The sequence below is a fragment of the Podarcis pityusensis genome (genome assembly GCF_964106645.2).
Source record: "Podarcis pityusensis genome assembly, chromosome: 13".
Lineage (NCBI taxonomy): Eukaryota > Metazoa > Chordata > Lepidosauria > Squamata > Lacertidae > Podarcis > Podarcis pityusensis.
This window is the reverse complement of record NC_138038.1, coordinates 7,458,111-7,483,919: the sequence shown is the minus strand read 5'-3', so window position 1 is coordinate 7,483,919 and position 25,809 is coordinate 7,458,111. Positions and strand designations below refer to the sequence as shown.

General features: G+C 42.3%; 1 protein-coding gene across 8 annotated transcripts in view; it reads left to right on the top strand.

The window, feature by feature from the left end:
• EPHA5 (EPH receptor A5) overlaps positions 1–24,579 on the top strand; it is a 250,643-nt gene extending 226,064 nt beyond the window's left edge. For 7 of the 8 annotated variants that reach the window (XM_080976572.1, XM_080976571.1, XM_080976568.1 and 4 more), the window contains 5 exons: positions 2,475–2,684; positions 4,271–4,420; positions 8,890–9,083; positions 10,359–10,514; positions 23,476–24,579. In XM_080976572.1, the coding sequence (XP_080832698.1) occupies positions 2,475–2,684; positions 4,271–4,420; positions 8,890–9,083; positions 10,359–10,514; positions 23,476–23,581 (816 nt within the window). In that variant the 3' untranslated portion in view covers positions 23,582–24,579. Of the gene's footprint in view, positions 1–2,474; positions 2,685–4,270; positions 4,421–8,889; positions 9,084–10,358; positions 10,515–16,638; positions 16,871–23,475 lie in introns of those variants that run through there. The other variant, XM_080976569.1, reaches the window with a different exon arrangement.
• Positions 24,580–25,809: the final 1,230 nt, after the last annotated feature.

Here is a 25,809-nt window from a genome sequence, read left to right as displayed (position 1 = left end):
ATGTGTGCTTTTATTTAAAGTGCATCTTTGGGTTATTTGTGTGGCATAGGAATGCGTTCTTTTTTCTTTTTTCTCAAAATATAGTCCAGCCCCCCACAAGGTCTGAGGGACAGTGGACCGGCCCCCTGCTGAAAAAGTTTGCTGACACCTGCTTTTTACTTATTCTTTATACTGACATTTTTTAAATTTCAATATTTATACTCTGCTTTTCCATCCAAAATGATGCCCAAAGTGGCTAACAGTGATATATAAACACACACACACACACACACACATGCAAACAGTTTGAAAGATCACCTAACAATTAAAAAATAAATAAATGCTTTACTACCCTATAAATAAAAAATTGATTCAGTATCTAATGAGAGAAATAACACTTTGTGGTTCGAGGACCCGATCCCCGCGTAGTGGAATGAAAACACACCAGTCAAGCTTGCAAAAATTTATCATTTGCCCGATAACAAATGTTGGAAATGTAATGAAACTGAAGGTACATTCTTTCACCTTTGGTGGACATGCCCAAAGATTAAGGCATTCTGGGAGATGATCTATAATGAAATTAAAAAGGTATTTAAATATACCTTCCTGAAGAAACCAGAGGCCTTTCTCCTGGGCATGGTCGGCCAATTGGTGTCAAAGAAGGATAGAATTTTCTTTATGTATGCCACAACAGCAGCAAGAATACTCATTGCAAAGCACTGGAAGACACAAGATCTACCTACCAGGGAAGAATGGCAGATGAAGCTGATGGACTACATGGAACTGGCGGAAATGACTGGCAGAATCCGAGACCAGGGAGAAGAGTTGGTGGAAGAAGATTGGAAAAAATTTAAAGATTATTTACAAAAACATTGCAAAATTAATGAATGTTAGAAGGTTGTTGGAATGAAGCTATATGGTTTTAACAGAAATGTAATAAAGATTTAAGTAAAAGTTGATTGATAATGGGTAAAAATGAAAAAATTAAAGGTTAGACTGTTAAGATAAATTATAGAACAAAAATTGAGAAAGATGGAAAGAATTTGCTGAAATAGTTAACTGAACTAGAATACAAAAAGGGAGGTGTGAGGAGGTCGATGAAACAGGTAAATGAAAGGTAAAGATAAGGAATATTGGATGTGTTTTTGAATGTTTTTTGTTTTTAAATGTTTTTTTTTTATTGTTGTGCTGCATTGTTTCCTTTCTAATTTGCTTTTTATTTTATTTTGATGTAATGTATTGTAATTTTTTACTGTTTTCCTTTTTTCTCTTTTTCTGTAATTGTTAAACTTTTAATAAATATCTTTAAAAAAAGAAAAGGAAAAAAGAAAACACGAGGACATGTGATATAAGGTTAATGGGCAAGAAAAGGCCACAACTTTATTGATTACAGCAAGTGAAAAGATATTGGCTTAGGCATTGGATTACGTCAGCTGACTCCACCCCCTCAGAGAGGGGTGAGTCTAAAACAGGGGGGTTTATTCACCAGTAGGTGGAGCCTGTTGATGCTAATCCAACTATAAGCTCTCCCCTGATGTCACCGAGGGTTGTGCCATGGTCTCCCGCCACGCAGGCATCGGACAGAATACACGACCACCGGATTCCTTTAACGGAATACCCAAAAATTGAAGGCGTTGGCGATGGCCACACGTAGCCCTTCCACACACCACAACACATTATTCCAATGCCTAACCTACCCATCAATACAACGAAAGTTGTGACGATTGCTACGAGGTAGGCAAAAAAACCACAAAGCCTAATGTCAAATGGAAAAATTCCTACCAGGCCCCCCGGACAACCAGGGCGACCAACCTAAGGTCCATAGCAAGGCCAAAAGAAAACTGAGACCCTGAGCTCTAAGGGAGTGGTCCATAGCAAGGCCAAAAGAAAACTGAGACCCTGAGCTCTAAGGGAGTGGAGGGTGGGTGACTCGCGACGGGATGACGAAAAGTGAGGCCGGAAGGCTGGTGCCACAGCAATTTAGGCTGCTAAACACGCCCCCTCACAGGCACCTGGTTGGGTGCCTGCCTGTGGGCGTGGGCGCCAGCCAGGTTAGTGGTAGGCAGGAGGCTAACGCCCCCTGCTTGAGGCGGAGTCCGGCTCCCGACCACAACCACTCCCCTCTCTTGCAGGAGGAGAGTCTTTAGTTTACAAATGGTCTAACATTTGTTACTGTCTTTTATATCAACCTTTGGCGTCTCTTTTCAGGGTGGTTTAAAGCTCCAATAATAAAACATATTTTTCTAAGATCAATTATAAAAAACCTGTTTCTCTACATATAATATTTCTTCTAAAGAAGTATTTTATTGCTGTTTTATTATGTGTTATATTTTATTGCATTTTGTTGCTGCTGTTGGCGACTTCAGGTGCCATGTACTGGAAGACTGGGGGTACAAATTTAGGAAATAATTTGAAAAAAATCTTTTCTTTTTTAGGAGATTTAGATGCAGGGATTCAGCCAATTACTTGATGTTCTCATTCTGTTATTTTTACAGAAGAATGACGGGCAGTTCACTGTAATTCAGCTAGTTGGTATGCTGAGAGGGATCGCATCTGGAATGAAATACTTGTCTGACATGGGCTATGTACACAGAGACTTGGCAGCCAGGAATATCCTCATCAACAGTAACTTAGTGTGCAAAGTATCTGACTTTGGACTTTCCAGAATTCTTGAAGATGACCCAGAAGCTGCCTACACAACAAGGGTAAGTTCCTAGCCAGCAGGAGCAATGAACCGCCTGCCAAGCTATGAAAAATGGATGGGAAAATGCTAGAGTCTGGATGGGGGCAGATTATTTGGAGAATGTCCTGAATGGGTTTAGCTAAACTATGCAACCTTTAGAAGACATCTGAAGTATGTTGTTGTTGTTGAGTTGTTTAGTCATGTCCGACTCTTCGTGACCCCATGGACCAGAGCACGCCAGGCACTCCTGTCTTCCACTGCCTCCCGCAGTTTAGTCAAACTCATGCTGGTAGCTTCAAGAACACTGTCCAACCATCTCGTCCTCTGCCATCCCCTTCTCCTTGTGCCCTTCATCTTTCCCAGCATCAGGGTCTTTTCCAGGGAGTCTTCTCTTCTCATGAGGTGGCCAAAGTATTGGAGTCTCAGCTTCAGGATCTGTCCTTCCAGTGAGCACTCAGGGCTGATTTCCTTAAGAATGGACATGTTTGATCATCTTGCAGTCCATGGGACTCTCAAGAGTCTCCTCCAGCACCATAATTCAGAAGCATCAATTCTCCGGCAATCAGCCTTCTTTATGGTCCAGCTCTCACTTCCGTACTTCACTACTGGGAAAACCATAGCTTTAACTTTAACGGACCTTTGTCGGCAAGGTCTGAAGTATAGGAAGTTTTTAATGTTTGACGTTTTGTTACGTTTTCACATATGTTGGAAGCTGCCCCGAGTGGCTGGGGCAACCCAATCTATCTATTTGATCAGGCATAGGCAAACTCGGCCCTCCAGATGTTTAGGGACTACAATTCTCCTCATCCCTGACCACTGGTCCTTTTAGCTAGGGATTATGGGAGTTGTAGTCCCAAAACATCTGGAGGGCCGAGTTTGCCTATGCCTGTATTTGATGATGCCACAATGCTGTGCCTGATGTTGTCGTGTTGCTGAACGTTGGTAAATAAAATCCCAAAAAATCAAGTGATGACAATCGCTTGTTAAATTTCCTCCGCTTTTACCATACAATACATATTTCAGAGTCTGCAGCAGAACTCCAGCTGCCTAGCAAGGAGTAATTGAATCAAGCACCAGTATGTCTGTTTCAGAGTGCGAACATGTAGACGGATCATTTTGGGCTTGACCTTTGCCTCCCTCCCATTTTCCTTACCAATTTGAATTCAGCGCTGGTCTGTCATTAACATCCCAAACCTCAGGATTTGCTTGATGTGCAGCCATGACCTGAAGATTGTCAGGTGGTGTTTCTGGTACCCTGGAGTCAGCATCTCTGGAGTCCACGCTGTGCTGACGATTTGCTTGCTTGCTTGGATTTCTCCCCCACTAGCTACCATGACCTAATTGAGATGTGAATTCTATACATGTCCTGGTGTTCAGATGAAATTTAAACAAGCCTTCAGGACAGGCAATTAGTAGTCAGCCAGCAAGGCACATATAGACTGAGATAATGTGGAAAGAGGCTTTCATGCTCTCAAAACAGATTTACATTAGCAATTCTACATCACTTTCCCACCCCATTCAAGCCAGAAAATGGTCTCCCATGGCACTCTGAAAACAAAACAAAACCAACAGCCGCATTTTCTCAATCTGGGTTTTTTGCCTTCCTAGGGAGGGAAAATCCCAATCCGATGGACAGCTCCAGAAGCCATCGCCTTCCGCAAATTCACTTCTGCCAGCGATGTCTGGAGCTATGGGATTGTGATGTGGGAAGTGGTGTCTTATGGGGAGAGACCTTACTGGGAGATGACCAACCAAGACGTAAGTATTTCAGTTGCCCTTCCTGTCAGAAAGCTCTTTAGCTGCGGAAGCAGGACGCCGCATGCATTCATGATTCCCAACACGTTTTGCTGTTGCCGATAAGTATCTGAAGCAGGCGGCAGATCTGGAAATGTTACTGTTGAATCCATGAGTAGGCAGGAGGGTCGGGAGAGAAGCAGTAACTGAATGGGCACACGAAATGGGCTTCTATTCGTGCTTCTAGGTGATTTCTGTGCATGCTTTATTTCTGCATGTACTTCTGAACGGTGAATGTGATATGCAATTTAACCCACTTGTTTGCCTGCTAAGACCAGGCTGCAAGCCCAGCCAAGACCTGAAGGAGAATGATCTGCACCATGAATTTGTCACAGAGTCAAAGCCATTTGATGCCCTCCCCACAGCTCCTGTGGCGCCGGCTTAAGTCAGGCTTCGGGAAGGAGGCACAAGGTTCTTGCAGGGTCCTAGAGCCCTCCTACCTCCTTCCCAAATCCCGGTAAGCGCTTGCCTGGCTTTGAGAAGGAGGAAGGAGAGTTCTGGGACCATGTGAGATCCTTCACACATCATTCCTGAGGCGGGACAAGTGCTTAGAGGGCTTTGGGGAGATGCGCTCCTCAGCTGCAATCCTGGTGTGACTGCACCACTCTCACTGCCCTAAATCTGCCCCGGTAGATGTTCACTGAACTACAACTCCCATCATCCATTGGCCCGGCTTGCTAGGATTGACAGGTGTTGTAGTTCAGCAATATCTGGAGGGCCAAAGGTTCCCCACACCTGATACAACATTGGAGAAATTGTGGGAAATATACCGTATTTTTTGCTCCATAAGACACACCTGACCATAAGACACACCTAGTTTTTAGAGGAGGGAAACAAGAAAAAAAAATATTCTGAACGAAACAGTGGATGTATGATTTATGTGGTTCATGCTGTGGCCACAGACATGTGAATTGACGGTGAGTTTGGGGTAGCCCAATGCTAAAATCCTGAGGATCCATGTGGATCTGTGCTTTGTAACCACGTTTTTGCGTCATTGCGGCCCCCCCACAACAGTGTGTGCGTGATTTTTTTTTTGGTGCAGGCTGTAGCCATGGACATGCCATGTTATCTGATGGTGAATTTGGGGTGAACCAATGTAAAAATCCTGAGGATCCATGTGCTTTTACCTCCCCCATCCCAGGCAGCCTCGGCTAGTGTCCCTTATCTCTCTTCCGATCCCACCAATCAGCTGTTTCCTTTCAACACCCCCTTCCCTCTTGTTTGCCTTAGTGTCTTTTCCTTAGCTGGAGCAGTTTTTTGCTCCTCCTTTTCTTCTAATTTCTCTCCTTATTGCTTTAGTCTTCCTGTTTCCCCCCTTTGCAAGTTTGCTGTCTTTACTTCCCCACTCCCAGGCAGCCTCCTTTATCTCTAGCGTCCCTTATCTCTCTCCCCCGCCCCCCCCCGATTGGCAAACGATCAGCAGCTTTCTTTCAACACCTACTTCCCTCTTTCAAAAAGAAGAAGAAGCATGATCTGCTTTTTGCCCCTGGGCAATTTGGCTCCATGGACCACACATTCGCTCCATAAAACGCAGACATTTCCCCTTACTTTTTAGGAAGAAAAAAGTGCGTCTTATGGAGCGAAAAATACGGTAAATGGTGGCTAGACTTAGCTGCCCAGCACTGCTTTGCCAAAGTTCAACTGTTCAGTATGGCTGAGTTCTGAGTTGCACAAACACACACACACACACACACACACACACACAACACACACACACAGATATGCATTATGGAAACTCTCCTATTCCCCTTTTTGGGTAAGAGTAGCAGGAACATGATGCCAGTATTCAGGAAGGCAGGCATAGCCATGGAAATCAAAGGGAAGATTTCACACCTCCCTGGCTAGCCAGCCAAGCAGCAGCTGTTTTACAAAAACCTGGGGAAATGCTCCCAGTCTCTCTTTGCAGCCCCTTTCATTGCCAGCCCTTTCTTTCCGTAGCGCAAACACACTTTATTGCAAAGTGAAACAACAAAGGCGGAACAGGTTCTCTTGGCAGAAACATTGTCATCCCGTGAATAGGCCTTAATTCAGCATCCATCAGTATTATTTTTAAGGATGAAGGGCTGTCATGGGATAAATGCATTTTTATTACTCAATTCAGAAACACTGACAGGCTCGCACAGCTTAATCCTTGAGGGCCATACATATTGCTAACCAGTGAGATTCCTCTGGGAAAAGAGAGGAGGCTGTGTGGTCTGTTTGGTAGTGTTTGAGCAGGCCTTTGCCCATGAATGAGTATTAGGGAAGTGTGCATTTTCCCTTTTTGACATGCTTCAATCCCCCTTTTGTACTCCCAATCTGGGCAAGGGAGATTAAATGCAGATAGCAAGCAGTGTGGATTGTACCACACACACACACACACACACAGAGAGAGAGAGAGAGAGAGAGAGAGAGAGAGAGAGAGAGACTCAATAAATGCTAACGAATAGGAAGGGAATCCTAATACACATTAACAATTGCCATTCAGAGTTCCAAGTTCAGTAGTCAGGGATGTCAACAGGATTCCCTGGAACTGGTACGCACAATCTATTGGCAACAACTCCTTCTTAAACACATACAGCATGTGAATTTACACCGGCCCACCTCGCCAGGCTGTTGCAAAGATATAAAGAGGAGAGGGTAACACAACCTTCAGCCCCTGGGAGGAAAAGATACAAATATATAATGTCATTCATGGAAAGAAAAATAAGCATGGGCAAAGCCACAAAAGCCTTTGATTTGATTGATTCCAAGCTCTGCTTAATAATCTCCAGTGAAGGAGAGTCCGCAACCTCCCGATGGAGTCTGTTCCACTGTCATACAACTCTTAGGGTCAGAAAGTTCTAGTTACAGGTAGGTAGCCGTGTTGGTCTGCTGTAGTTGAAACAAAATAAAAAAAAATTCCTTCCAGTAGCACCTTAGAGACCAACTAAGTTTGTCATTGGTATGAGCTTTTGTGTGCATTGCACACTTCTTCAGATACACTGAAACAGAATTCACCAGACCCCTATATATAGTGAGAGGGTGGGGAGGGGTATTACTCAGAAGGGTGGTGGGAATGGGTGATTGGCTGATAGGTGTGATAAACCTGTTGACAACTGTTAATGACTGCAATTGGTCTTACAGGAAAAAGCAAGAGGTGAGATGGCAAAAAAAAAAAAAAGCTTTATCATGTATAATGAGATAAGAATTGTGCTGTGATTTAAAGCCTGCTTTACTTAAAAGGCTCAGAAAAGGTTTTGTGGTGGCTGTCGCATGCTGGCAGCTTCTAGGAGCCACAGGTGAGAGCTGAGTACAGGATGGGGACCTAAGCTGGACATAATGCCCCAGAAGGAGCACGACGGGTCCCACACCAGAGGCACTACCATTCCCTAACACCCCATGTGTAGTTGAACCCTAAACTAGGGGCTATTGATACATCTTGGGGCTATTGATACATCTTGACATAATGAATTCCATAAATGCTATGTGTTTATAATTCTTCCAGTAGGGAAGAAGACTGCTTCTGTACACAGTGATTAAATGTGAAAAGACATCTAAAAGTGATTGAGGACTAGGACTACTTACCAAGAACCCAGCACTTGTTTTATGCATCTCGAAAGCCATTATGATCCTTTCTTGGCAAGTAGTCAGAGGACACTGATGTGCTCAGCAAGACCATCTGGATTTTATAGACTATATTTTGTCGCAGAGATATTATGCCACAGAGACATTGTCATTGTGTGGTCATCAGAGGCAGATTGTTTGCTATTTGGTAGTCCCTGTTGTGGTCAAAACTAATTCCTACTGGTCTTGTCGCTGGCTTCTTAGGGTTTCCCAATCCAAGGTCAAGGAAATGCAACACTCTTTCTACTTTATGTTTCCCATCCTTCCTCCAAGAAGCGCAGAATGGCACATGTGAAGATAACCCAAATTATCTTGTTACTAATAGATCGCATTTTACTGATATGGCCATAGACCCATTGTAAAATATGACTGGAGTAAGAAATCTCAGATAATATGGAATGTTATACATAGCCTGAAACATAATACAAACAAGACATATACAATTTTGCATCCACGCCAAACTCACTCTGAGATCATTCATGCTCTTATTCTGGTTGCCAAATTGTCTTAACGGGGCTACCCTTCTAGTAACATACTTGTCTTCTCCCTTCTTACAGAATTCTAAACCAAAACCTTTTAAAATGTTTTAAAGGGGGACAGGTCAAATCCATTACAATATTCACAATGTGACAAAAGCTTTTCTGTTAATCAGTCTGCCATTGCTGGTATGAGGTAAAGAACCTTCTCCAATTCCCACAATTATCTCCCAAATTTACAGTGTTTTGAACCTGTGAAATTATCAGAAAACGTTTAGGTGTTTTTTCCCCCCAAATACCTTGTTTGCCATCCTGGTTAAAACAATGAGCATTGAGGAAGGATGTTCTGGAATCTGCTTTGACCTCCCTTAGGTGATTAAAGCTGTCGAAGAAGGGTATCGCCTGCCAAGTCCCATGGACTGCCCAGCTGCTCTTTATCAACTTATGCTGGATTGCTGGCAGAAGGAAAGGAACAGTAGGCCCAAGTTTGATGAAATTGTATGCATGTTGGACAAGCTCATCCGGAACCCTAGCAGCTTGAAAACATTGGTGAATGCATCAAGCAGGTACAAAAACCAACCCCAAAAGTCATGTTGTGTCCTACTTCTGTCACGGTTTTCTAGGATTATCTCATCTGTTGTGATCCCTAATTGGATTGGACTACTTGAGGAGGGATGAAACAGAGGAGAAGCATCAACAAGGGGGAATAAGGGGCTACAAACAAAATAATAATAATAATAATTTATTATTTATACCCTGCCCAGCCACTCTGGGCAGCTTCCAAAAGAAATATTAAAATACTGTACTACATCAAACATTAAAAGCCTCCCTAAACAGGGCCGCCTTCAGATGTCTTCTAAAAGTCTGGTAGTTGTTGTTCTCTTTGACATCTGATGGGAGGGTGTTCCACAGGGAGGGCGCCACTACCGAAGAGGCCCTCTGCCTGGTTCCCTGTAACCTCACTTCTCGCAATGAGGGAACCGCCAGAAGGCCCTCGGTACTGGACCTCAGTATCCGGGTAGAACGATGGAGGTGGAGACGCTCATTCAGATATACTGGACCAAAGAATAGGTCCAAAGAAGCAAAGAATAGGGCTGGCCCAACTATGAGGCAGCCGCTTCAGACAGGAGAATTCAAGGGGTCCCCCAGAGAAATGAGGGGAAGTGACGGCAGCAGCTTCCGGGTTTCGGCAAGGTCTTGGAGAACACCGCAAAGTCTCATGAGAGCCCCACAAAATCTTGCCAGAACCTGGAAGATGCAGTTTCAGAACCCTGGTTTGAGGCTTCTGAAGGGGATGGTGAGGGGAGCCCATGGGACATCTTCCCATAAACAGGACATACTGCAATTGGCAAAGAACCAATAAAAAGGGTATTAAGAGTTGTGGGGGTGGGACGTGGGGAGTTTGAGCCTCCCGAAACCCTATTTCCAAGCTGAAAAGTAAACCTGCAGAATAGTTGGGTAAACTGTGAACCCTACAGTGAAATGCTCTTCTGACATGTGGAGAAGCTGACTTTGGGCACTGCAAGGTCCCGCTTTCTTATTACAGTGGTACCTCTGGTTGTGGACGGGATCCGTTCCGGAGCTCTGGTCAGATCCCAAGGTTTCTGCAACCGGAGGGACCGCTTCTGCGCATGTGCACACAGCAAAACCCAAAAAAATACTTTCGGGTTTGCCACATTCGCATCCTGAAGGATACGCAACCGTAGGTGTGCGTATCCAGAGGTACCACTGTAATTGTTGCTGTTAACTCCATGCAAAACAATACCGGAAGCCTAACACCCAAATGAGTTTTTTGTTTTTGTTTAGGTTTGTCTTAATCTGTATCTTGGTTTCTTTTTTAGAGTTTCAAATTTATTAGGTGAACACAGCCCGCTTGGAAATGGTGTCTACAGATCTGTAGGGGAATGGCTGGAAGCCATCAAAATGGGACGGTATACAGAGATTTTCATGGAAAATGGATACAGTTCAATGGACGCTGTGGCTCAGGTGACCTTGGAGTGAGTAGATTTCCTGATCCTTTTCATTGAAATAAGGGAGAAACCTGTTGGTTTGAAGCCAGTTAGAGAGTAAAGATAGAAAGTGAAGACTGGAAGCATTTAAGGGTTTTTCTTTGTTTTTCTTTTAACACCCATCCGATTCCAAGGAAGTTTCAGCATTCATATCCTATATAAATGATAACAGACCAATGAGATAGCTGGCCTTATGGTTACGGTCAGCTGTTGGCAAAGCAGCTCTAATAAAGTACCACATGAGTTTGGACGTAGCAACAGCATCCCAATTTTGGCACATGACTTGGCTTGTTTCTCATGTGACAAAGGCACTCTTGCCGAGTGCGCCGCAGTAAACGAAACTATGGGAGTTTTGAAGACCGTAATCTTCTTTGCAAGCCAGGAAGTCTTGATTCCACAAACACCTTTGAATACCTGTGGGTGCAATGGCGGGAGGGGGAGGGAATCCACCCCCAATTTAATCTGGCCCAGAGCCACAGCTTCTTGTGGTGATGGAAACCATTCCAGAGCAGCTTCAGAGACCCTTTCTTTCTGAGAAGTTCTCCTGCAGTCCAGAAATATAGGGATGTCTCCATTTCAAGGGAGGAAAGATGTTCTTAATATCCTTGGAGATCTTGGCACATGCAAGCCTTTGGGGAAGTGAGAGGAGGAGAACTTCTTTTAATTCTTCCCCACAAAAGCAGAGAAGTGATGCCTTTAGGGGAAGTTTCTGCAGAGAAGGAATCCCATTAGAGGAAAGCAGAAAGCAAAAGAACATACCATGCCTGTATCTGAGACTGTCAGATCCTGGAGAGTCTAGCACAGCCAGGGGACTTACGGTAGATGTCAGGTCCACCTCTGAGATGCAAGGGGAAAGTGTTAAGGAGTGCACCAGCAGAGATGTAATCCCACGAGTGATTTTCAAAACTTGTTTTTAAACCACCCTTACCTACATCTGAAGAGTCTGAAATGCATGAGGAGCATACTTTATTGATCTGCTTTTTAGGAAAAAATAATAAATTGATTTTCCCCTCTTTGCGGCTTGAGGAAATTTTCCAAGCTCATCCCTTTCATACAGTTTCTCCAGGCTCCATATTTTTCAGAAAATCCTTATAAATTTCACCAATTTGGGGTTTACTTTTTTAAAATGTTAATTTTGCACAAATACCTCTCTTTTTTAAAAAAATAAATAAATAAATTCCACTCACCTTAAAGCAAACACAATCCCTGCTAGTAGATACCCATGATAGTCTTAGATACAGACAGAGGTGTGAATTATTTTTCAGATTGCCTTCCACCAGAATACTTCTCCACAGTAACAGAGGGAAGGTTAAAGTACAAAGACCACCTTCCTTCCTTCCTTCCTTCCTTCCTTCATATCATATAGGGAGTCTATCACAGTTCCCTGGCTGTGCTAAAACACTTCAGTTTCCTTGCATCTGTATCAGATGGGGGAAGGTGCGGGGTGACTGTAGAGAGAAATATGGAAGCCATCTGAGATTCAAGGATCCATTCCGGCAGAATGAATCAATTCCTCTCTCCAGCAGAGCTCACAAGACTCTGATTCTAAATAATTGGGATGGTTTTCTGTTCACAACTCATGAGCAGATACCAGGTTTGCACATCATACCAAGCCAAACCATGGTATAACATAAACATGTGAGTGCACAAACTTCAGGGGAGGACAGTTACTGCTTTGGTCCTCCCAGTTGTTTTTCTGCAGCAGACTAGACTTGGCCTAGCTTGGCATGTCACCCAAGCCTTGCCTGTTTTCTTGAAATTAACCACAAGCTGTAACTCAGGTTTGTCCTGTGGTTTAAGGCTCATGGTTTGTCCAGGAGAGCTAAGCCAAGAGCCTGCGTTTAGTTCACACACCAGGCTAACCCTTGATTTAGTTCAGCATAGCAGCGAAATAACCAGACAAGATCAAAGTGGATGCAGTCTCTTCTTCAGGAACCCTTGTGTTTTGGCTAAGCCATTTTTTAGACATGGACACTTAAAGTTGTGTATGAAAGTGGATTTATTTTGCTCAGTATTTCTGTTTCTCAATTACATTTAATTTACCGGGAACTCTCAGATCCTCCTTAGGCTGCCGTTCCAATGGCCGGCATGGTCAGCTCTCATATCATATGGCATGGCTGGGAATTTATGATTGATTTCCAATTCCTGTGGCAGAAATTCAAGAAAGAAAGAAAAGTTTAGATCTCCCTTCTGTAGTTTGACCTTAAAGAGTTAAAGGGAAAATGCAAACGATGTTGTGTGTTCTAAATTCTTACACCATACTTGTTCCTTTGGAGTAACCTGATACTGTCTCTTTTGTGTCATGGGTGGACGACTCCACGCAAGTATCTGGAAAATCTCTGCCATTCAGAGCAGACAATTTGTAATTTGGGTCAGGTGTGTGCTGTATTTATGAATGTACTACTTTGCTCGGTTGGATCTAATCCTATGGAATATCAAGCACTTTTAAATGGTCTAGCAAATGCTTTTTGCATTTCTCTTAAATAACATGTACATGTAATTGTGCTTGTATTTGACTTTAGCGTTTATTACAGTTCTGACACTTTGATGCTATATTTCCCCTCGGGTGACACAGAAGTGACACAAGATACCGAAATCCTGAAATGCAGCCTATAGAATCATAAGCCACCTCCCAGAGGTGCTTTCAAAATCTTAACTTTTCATTGTGTGCAAACAAACACAAAACACAATGTTATCAGCTACAGCCCATTCATATCTATCAAGAGCTATTTTTTAAAAGTCAATCTACATTTGCCAAAGCTTAATTCATCTTGGAATGTGTATGTATCAAGAATGAAGCAGGATTCTCTGTGTTTTCAGTGAAGTTTAACCCTCACCAACCCAGATCTTAAGACCCTAACTCAGAATGTAGTCCAACTGGTTTCAGAAACTGTAACAATAATTATGCTGCAGTTTATTCTCTAGAATAAGGACTGCGTGATCCAAACTGTCAGAAACTAAAGGTGCATTTACACCAGGGGCACAGGGTGGAATCCAAGGCAAGTGAGTGGAACAGTACTGCCTCAGACAAGTTAGTCATGACATTAGTAAGGTCCCATTGATTTGAAGGTGAACTTATTGCAACTAGCTTAGTCTGGATTCAACCGATAAACAAGTTTTATAGTCATCCTCTCTCCCTAGGGGACTGAAGTTCTCTTTAAGGGGACATGGGATCTTTGGCAGGGTGTTGTTGTTTTTAAAACAAAAACGAAAAACTACAATTCCCTTGGGAAGAAACACCAATGTGATGTTTATAGTATAGATAGGCCCTAAGGGGAGAATTATATTGTTATTGAAGTTCACCTTTAATCAACTGGCCTAATTAAAATTGGCCGAAAGACCTCATGGAAGTGGCTAAACACACCTTCGTACAGCTAATTCCTATAATTCCTAGCAGCAACCATGCTGCCAAAGATACCATCTGAACTAGATCTAAATAGTTGCAGGATGAAGATGCCAGTATTCCTCCCCTCTCCATTACACTTGTGCCACCAGCGTTTGTGGTGGATTTATTATGAGTTCTCAACCTCAGGTACTCTAGTGCCACACCAGTTTTTCCCTCATCCTTTCTCTTCCTCAACAACCCCCCTCCGCTTTTCTACCTTCTTCTTGTCTACCCAGCCCATAATAATAATAAATAATAATAAAATTTTATTGATATCCCACCCTCCTTAGCTGAAGCTGGGTTCAGAGCGGCTAACAACAGTACAAATAACACAGTTTACATAAAATCATAATCATTTAATTGAAACATTCTAAAAATCAATTCATTCTAAAATCAATTCAGAGTCAAATTAATGGCAAACATTGGGCTAGAGTTCTATGAGGATTACAAAAGGAGGGGGTCAGACTGCCTTGGCCAAAGGACTGGTGGAACAGCTCTGGCTTGCAGGCCCTTCAGAAAGATATCAAGTCCTGCAGGGCCCTAGTCTCTTGTGACAGAGCGTTCCACCAGATCGGGGCCACAGCCGAAAAAGCCCTGGCTCTGGTTGAGGCCAGCCTAACCTCCCTGTGGCCTGGGACCTCCAAGATGTTTTTATTTGAAGACTGTAAGGTCCTCTGTGGGACATACCAGAAGAGGCAGTCCCGTAGGTACGAGGGTCCTAGGCCATATAGGGTTTTAAAGGTTAAAACCAGCACCTTAAACCTGATCCTGTACTCCACTAGGAGCCAGTGCAGCTGGTATAGCACCGGGTGAAGTAATGTAAACACTGTTCATGGACAGACTATAAGGAATCCAAATTTTGCTTTTCCATCTGAAACAAGGGGCTTTGGAACAGCAGCCCGCCTATTAAGCTGTAAGAACCGAGGTCATGGAACCAGGCTAAATTCCTTGGAAGTTCTGGTTCTCACATGGGCGGCAGAAGAAGGTAGAAACCACCCACATTGTGGTGGAAAGCTTTCCCAACCACCTTCCTACCAGTCTAGTTCTGTACTTGTAAGAAGTTCATGAAAGTCACACACACACACATTCCTGCAGCCTAAACTGGTACCATACTCTGCCATCACATTCTCCTCCAGGTTTAAACCAGGCTTCAGCCAGTGTCAGACATAGCCTTTCTCTCAGAAGATGAAGAGAGTGTAATTGTACTCTTGTCCCAGCTGGACTTGTCCAACAGAACTTCCTGGTAGATGTGGCGCTGACCTTCTGACAGCTCCTCAACTATCAGCCAAGTTCCTATACTGAATTGGGCCATGTTCATTTCAGGGGAAATTTTGAACTAGGCAAATTTAGCCGCTTCTCTGGCATTTATTTTTGTCAGCATGAGGAATCCAGAGAACCTTGAGAGCCAAACCACACATGTATGGAGATAAAAAGACGTGTGGCTCTTAGTTCTCCTTCTGACACATTTGTTGCCTTCAATATATGATGCAGGACTCAGTCTTGGTCTGATCTATCTACCTTAGATGACCTCTGGAGTACAGGATCTTAGAACCAGTTTACTTTATACATTTTTGTACTCAGGAATTAATAGCCTTTGGATTTAAATGGTAAGATTCACACGTGACAACATTCATAAATGGTGAATGTTTCATGTGCATTAGTCTCACAGGCAACTTTAGGTAAAGTTTCATTTTTATCACAGGGATGCCCAGCTATTTAAATGTACAGTTCACGTGTTAGGATATTTATTTCACTATTTGAGCCCAATTCTTTTGAGAGTTGTTTGTACATCTTGCCACTGATGTGCTTCTGTTCTTTTTCCTTAATGCTGACTGATTTTGTCCAGATTGTCATTTAATTTTGGTACTTTTATCCATACAAAATAATTAATCCTATTAATAATTATTTTACATATATAAAAACACCAAAATTAAACTACAGCCTCCACAAAATCAGCCAACATATTTTTTTTCCTTTTTTTGAAAAAAAAGAATAGAAGCACATCACTACCAAAACACGTGAACATAAAAGCCTAAATTTATACTTCCTTTACTTCAATTAGCTATTCCAGTTTGTCTGTTTAACTTAAGACAACCATGTCTACATCAATACTTTCCCATTTGGCTCACTCAGTTCATGGGGAAACACCCAACTATAAATTTTGCACCTGATTTTTAAAAACACCATTTGGGTTTTATTATTGGCAAGATCCGCAAGGCCCAATTCAAACATAAAAGCAGAAGCAAGAGCCACAGATCACTCATGCATCTTTATTTGTCCCAGTTTGTATATAATTTATAAACTGGGTCTGAGTGCACGCAGTTGTAGATCTTTTCATGTGAAAGGTAGAATTGCTAGACAGTGTGTATGTGTTTTGCTATTACCACATTTGACCAGATGATCTGCTTTTGACAAAAATTGCAGGTGGCTGAGAAATGAAATCCCTGGACAGTATGTGATTTTTAGGGCATGCCTATAATGCCCTAAAGCACATATTTTCACACCTAGGGGGAGGGAATCAAAGTAAATTAGCTATTGCTTCATTTGACATAGCTGACCTAAGCCACAAGAAGTTGCAATTTCAAAGTAGAAAGAGTGGGGTTGTGGGGTACTACATGAAAAGAGTCACCACTTTATTGAAACCCTTAGCCTCCCTCAGAATTCCTCAGATTCTTCATATACTGAGAATGCCCTCCCAAATTCACTTTGAATTTTGTTTGATGGCAGCTCTAGGAAAAAGGCCACACAGTTAAGAACACTGGGCCAGAAACTCCACTGGTATAAATCACCTTCATTCCTTTGAAGCCCTCACAATTCATATCACTTGGCCTGAGAACACAGTTGTTGGGAAAAGGAGAGCCCCCTCATCTGTTCATATGCCTCTAAAACCATGAAGGACCTTCAGAATTTTCCGGAAAACCACAGACTATGGTTAACAGCTTGTTTGGAAGAGGAAAAACACACAAAACTATGGAAAACATGTTGGGTTTGAATGTGTTGTTCGGTGGGGACAACTGTTTGTTCTGTTCCAGAGCTGGGACTTGGGGGGATCAAGATGAGAACCAGAATTGAACTGAATTTTCAAACTCCCCTGTTAAACCCTTGTTTAAAATTAATGTGCCAGTACTCCTGATTCCCTAATCTCATATCATGACATTTCAGCCTACTTAAGAAACAGGTTGGAAAATAACCTAGAAGAGGAGACTGGTCCTACAAATAACAAAATCAGTCTCTGCGAAAGGCAAATCTATGTGTCTTTCATGCGCTAGAAAAGTGAGTGAGCTAGTATAATATTATGTCATCCACACCAAGATTTTGAAGTGTCTGGTGGTTTGGGGTGCCTCTCAGGGTGAGTGTCCAACTTAAGACGCCTTCAGGGGGCCTTGGTTTGTGCCATTAAGGAAACTGAGCCTTTTGGAGATGTCTTAGCTGTCAGCTCAAAACCTGAGTCACCTGAAACAATTTGAAAATCTTGGTAGCTTCCTTGCAATAGTCCAGTCAGAATCCCACCTGCCAGCAAGGCCCTGTCAAATGCATGCTCTCAACAAATGCTGCCTTTCAAACAGTAGCAAATTGAAATAATCACAATTATAATGGGCTCCTATGGCTAATGCCCCAAGTCCTGTGCTCTGTTCAGGCCTCATCCGCAAAGGCCTGATCTTCAATATGTTCCAGCATTTTGCCATGTAGTTCTAATCCTAGCGGAGGAGATGGATATGTCCTGTTTTCCACCTGGATTACCAGACTGTTACCACAGCAGAGAGAACAACTGCTTTCTAAACATGTGGACAATCTCTGGTGGCTTTGAGTATCTCTGGAACTCTTCCCATACTCAGCAAGAATAACATGGCCAGAACAACCCTCAAGAATAGCTAGATCATGAGACTGGCCACTTTTAGTCGTATACCTGACTGGACTTAAATGGCTAACAACAAAAAGGTGGACTTCTTCACATCTCCCTTTTGAAAGATAATGTACTCACTGAATCTCAGGACACCTTGTTGCTTGTCATCCGGTGGACAGCTCTGAATATCTGTAACAATATGTGTGTCTGTTGTGTTACATTGTAATTGTTTTTCTTTCTTTTAAAATAAATGTTTATTTATAAAATAAAATAAAATCCCTCACTCAATGGGGAAAAAAAGAGAGATCTACATCAAGAATTCACCGGCTCTTGCTTTTTATTCCTTGCTCTTCATTCTGTAACATGGTAATTATTATCAGGAATTATGATGCCATGCTGCTGCCCGGAAGGGGATAAATAACAAGAGCGGATGAAAACGTTATGCAAAGAATTCTTAAGGATAGGTGAGCCTCAAAACTATTCCTCACTCTGTGGGCAACCTTGGTGATTTGAGGGAGTTGCCCTTCCAGGGTTAGGGCTCACCATATTCCACTTTTCTAACTTGCGCGTCATGTCAATTGCTAGTTATGGAAACCACATTCAAAGCACTACCAAACCCTTTGTCACGTAAATACAAAACTGATAACAACACAACAGGCTGTATGTAACTATATAAATTCTTTTTAAATGCGATTCAACATATCATATCAAAATATATGGTTCCATAAACAATTTATCATATAAACGAAACATGTAAGTCCAGTAGATAGATCAGGAAATACAATCTACAGTGGTGCCTCGCAAGACGAAATTAATCCGTTCCGCGAGTCTCTTCGTCTTGCGGTTTTTTCGTCTTGCGAAGCACGGCTATTAGCGGCTTAGCGGCTATTAACGGCTTAGCGGCTATTAACGGCTTAGCAGCTATTAGCAGCTTTAAGAAAAAGGAAACAAACTCGCAAGAACTCGCAAGACGTATTCAGTTCTTATATTGGCAATATCCATGGTGTGGAATTCTTATATCAATCTTGTAGTGTTCCACATGAAGACGCTTTTAAGAATTCTAGAGTTCCTTGTATGCAAGTATCAGATGAAAAACTTGGAAGAATGGCACATGCAGAAAATAAGACAAGGATTCCAGGATAATTCCTTGCTTCGCCCAGCCGGACTTCGTCAGCCGTCATACTCTGGATTATATAAACGAACATAATATGATGCAATTTTATACAAAACCAAGTACAGTGGTACCTCGGATTAAGTACTTAATTTATTCCGGAGGTCCGTTCTTAACCTGAAACTGTTCTTAACCTGAAGCACCACTTTAGCTAATGGGGCCTCCTGCTGCTGCCGCGCCACAGGAGTACGATTTCTGTTCTCATCCTGATGCAAAGTTCTTAACCCGAGGTACTATTTCTGGGTTAGCGGAGTCTGTAACCTGAAGCGTATGTAACCCGAGGTACCACTGTAACATAACACGCATACTAAACAATAAATTTACATACCATATTCTTGTATATCAGAGACATGGAACATGGAATCCTTGTCTTATTTTCTGCATGTGCCATTCTTCCAAGTTTTTCGTCTGATACCTGAATACAAGGAACACTAGAATTCTTTAAAGCATCGTCACGTGGAACACTACAAGATTGATGATAAGAATTCCACACTGTGGACATTGCCAATATAAGAACTGAATAGATTGTATTTCCTGATCTATCTGCTGGACTTATATGTTTCGTTTATATGATAAGTTGGTCTATAGAACCATATATTTTGATATGATATGTTGAATCACATTTAAAAAGAATTTATATAGTTACATACAGCCTGTTACGTTGTTTGTGCTGTTATCAGTTATGGAAACCAGACAAGTTGAATTGCTGGGGAAACAGCCAGCGAAACATGGCTCCATATCTGCTAAATGCACGTGCGGCTAGCCCTTTCCTGAGGGTGGAAGGCTGCTCCTCTCAGGTCTTGAAACCAGTAGCTTGCCTTAGCTTGTAAAGTTTAGCCTTGATGAAGGGTGAGTGGGAAAAACATACTTCAAAATCAACTGAGGTACGATTTTGCTGCTTTTCTGTGCACAGCTGAGAGTGCATCCCATGGATTTCTATGGAGATTTGTTGGTTTCCTAGAGATGGATAGGTTCACATTTTATTTCTGCTATGTATTCGCTGGCTGGCCTTATGCATGCTACTCAACCACCACTTAACCCCGCACCTACAATATGATAAGGATCGTTGAGATAACTTATGAGTTCTGTTTTCTACTTCAAATCGTTCCTCCCCAATGCTGCTTTAAAGCAATAACACAGGGTTTTGTCTCACTCAGCTTTTGCATGCAACCCTTAATGGCTAAATAAATAAGGCCTAGCTGTATATATGACAATAAATGCTTGGGTCTGGTCCAGTCTAGTTGCAGGATACTTTAACATTCCTTTTATCCAAGAAGGTAGCAGAAAGTACACTAGTTCCTACTTTTTCTAATTCAAGTCTTTGGATTATTTCGTTATACTTTTTTTTTTTAGTTTTTAAAGGCACACGGGTGGATCACTGCTTGCTCACTTTGTACCACACAGTGGGGTGGAACATAACACAAGGCAGAGGGGTAGATCTGATGTTGTCCTGGAACATTCTGCTGCCTTCCTTTCCCCTCAGCTTATTATGGGACTTCTTCAGCACATTGGACCCCATATTGCATGACCATGTTTTATTCAATCCATTGTGCCACTAGAGCAAACACAGAAACTTAATATGTGATATATTTCTCTATAGCAACCAATAAGTAACAGATTTTTCCCCCTCCCTACTGTACCAAAAAACAAACAAACAAACAACCAGTCTTGGTAATATTTTTTTTTAACCAGCTCTAAAGAAATTGGACAATTGGACAATATCTTCTTCCTCTTTGGTGCCCCAAATACAGAAATACACATATCCCAGTTATATCTTCTCTAAACATGTGGGTATTTTTTGAAACCTCAAAGCAATAAGTGCTTTCATCATTGCACCAACAGATAATTAAAAAGAAGAAGACTTGAAGACAATAATCTGTTCTAACAGAGTAGTAATATGGTGAGAATTGCATAGTTTGGTAACATTTAATTAACAAGAAGCCCCTCTATTTTTAAACTGTAGGAGTAATAACTTTAAGAACATGAGGAAACAATTCATACTTAGAAGAGCTTCATGTTTCTTAGCCCAATTTTATACAGATCCATTAGAAGTTTACTAAAAAAAAAAATAGAGGGAGGAGGAAACACATTTTTGTGCAACCTTGTTATCTGGTATATGATGTAACTTTGTACTTGAAGCAAGAAAATATGAAACTGGGGCAATATTGAAGAAACCCCAGGCTCCAATCTCATCATAGCAACAGGAGTGCCACGAGGTAGGTTTTTAATGCAACCTAAAAATTACAAAATTTTGGTACCGTAGTTTCCAGTTTAGCATTTGCCTACTTCCACCCTTCTGTACCATATAGCACTCGTGGGATGACTCCCCTCAAAGAAGTCCTTAAGAGCAGATGGTTCTAAATTACCTTCTGTTGAGAGGGCAAAGTTTAATGTGGCCGTAGTCACTTGCCTAGCCCATGTACGGTTATCATTTTCTAAGAATTTGGGCACTGGGGAATCCAGTCTGGTGCGGAGTTGCCAGAACAATCGTCCAATTTTCAGCTGTAACGCACACAGCTTCGCTAAAGTATTATTGGCTGAGCTATTTTCAGAACTCAGTAGAAACCAGAATGAGAATCATCAGAGTCATAAAAAGTTAGTGGTTAATGTTACTATAAAACCCCAGCATTCACTGGCATGAAGCTGCTGGTATTATTTCCTGATGCTTCACTGCGCCTTCTTGTATAGAACTCTATGTACCTGAGGCTTGCGCAAAACCAAAAACTCTACGAAATCCAAACAAAGGGCTTTCTCCAAGCCGACATGTTCTTAGAAGTCAGACAATGAGATTTTAATATGGAGTATTTTGCCTGAGATAAGATGCCTTGTTAGAGTGTTAAAAGTATTCAGCACATCATATGCTTATAATGCAAACAGAGTTCAGAAGCAGCCTAATCATATTACAATTTTATCTATTATTTAACTTTCTGGCATTTCAAAGGATGCATGAGTCTTCTTGAAAGACCTGAAATAGTCCTCTTGGTGTAGTTTTGTGTCACTGATTCAGGTACACATTTGCATCCTTGAAGGTTCTTGGGATATCCTGACCATGGAAAACGTGAAGCCAGTTTTTCAGGAACCTGAGGCTGTGGAAAGCCACAGCCAATCCTTGCTAGATAGATAAAGCTGCCTGACCTGAACAGTGGTAGCTTCCTATGTTCAGGATCCAAAAAGCAAAAAAATGAAGTGGCTGGGAAAAAGGAATTGACCTTTGAGGAAAAGTGTGTGTTTCCAAAAACGAAAAAGAAAAAAAAGAGGACACTTTCAAATGCCTTATGGTGGAATGCACTTCCAGTCTTATTCCCCCAAAGCTAACGAGAGTGGCTTGTTCCATCAGATGCTGCAAACCCATTCACAAGTCTTTAAGATTAGATAGGAATGGTGCCTGGGTACATTATCACCCTCCTTCTGACACAGAGGCATAGGTGTGTGGCGGTCTTCCTGCAGCAGTTGACTTGGGATGGAGCAGACAGAGACCGCCTACTGAATTCAGTGCTCCAGTCCCTGCCTTTCACAACAGCAGGAAAAGAAAAGATGAACTGGGTAACCCCCCCATGTACATTGCTCCTCTTACTTGTGCCATAGTTCCATACACAACTCAGTCGCTCTGTTCCCCATTCATGAGGACAGCAGGCAGAGAAAGCCATGCTCAAAACGGGCAAGTACCCATTCAGACTCCCTTCCTAGAGCTTGAAAGAAACAAACATGACTAGTTTATACAATTAGCAGAATCGAGTGGCAAAGCTTTCCCTGGACTATGCCATTGCGCTTGAATATATACCCACAAAAACTCTACCTAGCAGGGGACAGAGGATAGTCCGTAAAGGAGGCATTTCAGAATAGATCTTCTCCGACATAATAAATGGAGAGGGCTTGTTCCTTTTATCCACAGGCACCATCACTCAATGGGCTATATGAAAACTTTGCCATTTGATCCTATTAATGGTGTAATATAGCCTATAATAAGAGCAGGAAGCATTGTCCTCAGCTACGCTGGACTTTTCTGTTGGAAGGGAAGAGGAGGATTTTCACTCCAAATAACCCTTGGATTTAATGTGACACACTTTAAATGGTATGGCTTAAAAGCAAGTGGATGTAGACAATGAAGATATATATCTATATACACATGGGTAATTGTCAAGAGCGGGACACAGGTGGCACTGTGGGTTAAGCCACAGAGCCTAGGACTTGCCGATCAGAAGGTCAGTGATTCGAATCCCCGCGATGGGGTGAGCTCCCGTTGCTCGGTCCCTGCTCCTGCCAACCTAGCAGTTCAAAAGCACGCCAAAGTGCAAGTAGATAAATAGGTACCACTCTGGCGGGAAGGTAAACGGCGTTTCCGTGGGCTGCTCTGGTTCGCCAGAAGCGGCTTAGTCATGCTGGCCACATGCTCCCTCGGCCAATAAAGTGAGATGAGCGCCGCAACCCCAGAGTTGGCCACGACTGGACCTAATGGTCAGGGGTCCCTTTACCCTTTACTAATTGTCAAGAGCAGCCACCTTCCTGCTGAATCTACCCTTTGGAATCAATGTCTGCTTTCTTCATGCAGGGATTTGAGGAGTCTTGGAGTCACACTTGCTGGGCACCAGAAGAAGATAATGAACAGCCTTCAAGAAATGAAGGTCCAGCTGGTAAATGGGATGGTGCCATTGTAACTTTCTAAAATTATTATTTTTTAGTATGACACTTCTTCAAGTGATCGACCTTGCACTTTGTAAACATAGACCTGACATTTATTTTGACAACAACAACAACAAAATGAAAGCCAGTGCTTCCTTTAATGCAACAGGAAGACACAGGCCTCAACCACATAATTTATAATCAGTGTTAGAACCTAACTTTCTTTACGAAGTTAATACAACGTGCGTAAAAAGTGGAAATGGGTACTGTATATGTTATATACAAAGTTAACCATTTTCTTCTGCTTTGACAACAACTAAAACCTTTCCAGCACACCTTGTCTGTACATGGAGAATATATCTGAGTACGTATACATTGCACCTTTAAAAAACTGCAAAAGGCAGCCCATGTTAATACTTCCAAGGACTTACTTGAATTGAAACATTTTACAGCCATTTGCGGGCTCCTGAAAGCTGCAGTTCACCGAAGTTTGCTTCAAGTCTTAAGCATCGGCGGAAGAATATTGAAGAGCAATATTAGACTATTTCTTGGCAGAGATTTCTGGTTTTGTACATTTTAAAGGATGATACTGTTGCACAGCAATTAAGCCGTAAAATCATTGTACAAACATTTTCAATGTTCAATGCAATACAGGGTGTGTTTTTCTTCCTCCTTTTCTTAACGGATTTCCTTTTTTTAGCTGTGAATTTGACCCACAGTCACTACGATGTATATAGGTAATATTGTCCAGTTTACTGCACACCCCAGATATGGGACTTCATCTTTTTCATGCTATTTGCTTTTGTTTTTACTGCTGTTTGGTTATGATGCAGGTAGCATCTCATCATAGCACAGAATTTGGAATTGGATCGAGAGTTCAGCTTCCTGAGGAATCTATTTGCATTTGCTGGGTTGGGGGATCAGGCTTCTGGCACTTGTGTTGTAGATATATCCTTGGAAGCTGGAATCATGTAGACAATTCACTGCGAAATCTCAGAAGCTGGGAAGTGTAGCTACACACAATTTCAGGAAGGGAGGTTGCAGCTTCCTGAATCAGAATCCACTGTGCGCATTCTGCTGATGTACAGCCTTTATAGAGGCTGCTGAATTATAAATACTGGGCACAGAATATTTTAAGCACAGGGCACATACAGCTTCAGTAATACCGGAACAATTCTGTCCAGTGTGGTAGGGAGTATTTAAATGTTATATTGCTTTTTTAAAAATTGATTTTAAGTGAATACAGGTCAGGCCAAGACCCTTTCCTCCAATAGTACAATCTGGAAAAATTGCTTTGCCTAGATCTGGGAATTCACTCTGTCTCCTGTGGCTCTGGAAAATGCAATGACTTCGTAATGGCCATAATCAGCTGCCAAGAATTGGCCGGTCTTCCTTCTGGATTCCTTGTTGCCTCTTGCAACTGACTATTACCACCCTGAGCACGTGGGATGGGCCCAAGCGTTGCAGTGCAGCGGTGAAGAAAAAAAGTATTGTTGGTAAAAAGGTCAGCAAACTGCTTCCAGAGTAAATAATACAGATTGCGTATATTTTACCTCCCCACACCTAAATCTAGTATATCTTCTAACTTGCTGCTGCTTATTTAGGATAAGGAAAATAGTTTTGTTTTTCTCCTGCGAGCTAAGGCAACTGATTCAGCAACATACAAAAATGGGGTTGTACATGGAAGAATTCTTTGCACCTTTGGGAATATAATCTGCCAAAAAGCCAGCCCTGTTTTAGGATACAAAAGGCTGAGAGGGAGAAGCTGTCATGAAGATCGTCTCATCCAGGCCCTCTCCCTACCAGAATCTCCTCTGCAATGAAACTGGAGAAGGGATTTGGCTGGCCTTTGTTCTTTAAGGTCTTTGGCCTGTATTCAAAAATGGTAGTGGCAAACCCCAGGCTGGCAACAGTAGCAATATCAGTGTCGCTATTTGTATTTATTGATTTGCTTGTTTATTTATTAAGCTTGGCTCCCCTCTGGCTCAAGAAAAGCACTCGGGGAAGCTTGCATGAAATCATAAAATGCAATCAAATGCCCTTTCATACAGTGAAAATGGCATTCGCCAACCTGGTGCCCCCCTGATGGTTTTGGACTGTGCTAGCTGCAAGCTGGTGAAAGCTGGACTGAAAATATTTTTCTTTTCTTTTTAAGGCACAAAGAAAGAGAGAGGTGGTCTCCAAGTAGCATTATGAAATGGCAACAGTGACTGCACAAGTTCTGCCTGCAGTTGGGGGGTTGCCATTACTGAGTGCTCCGCTA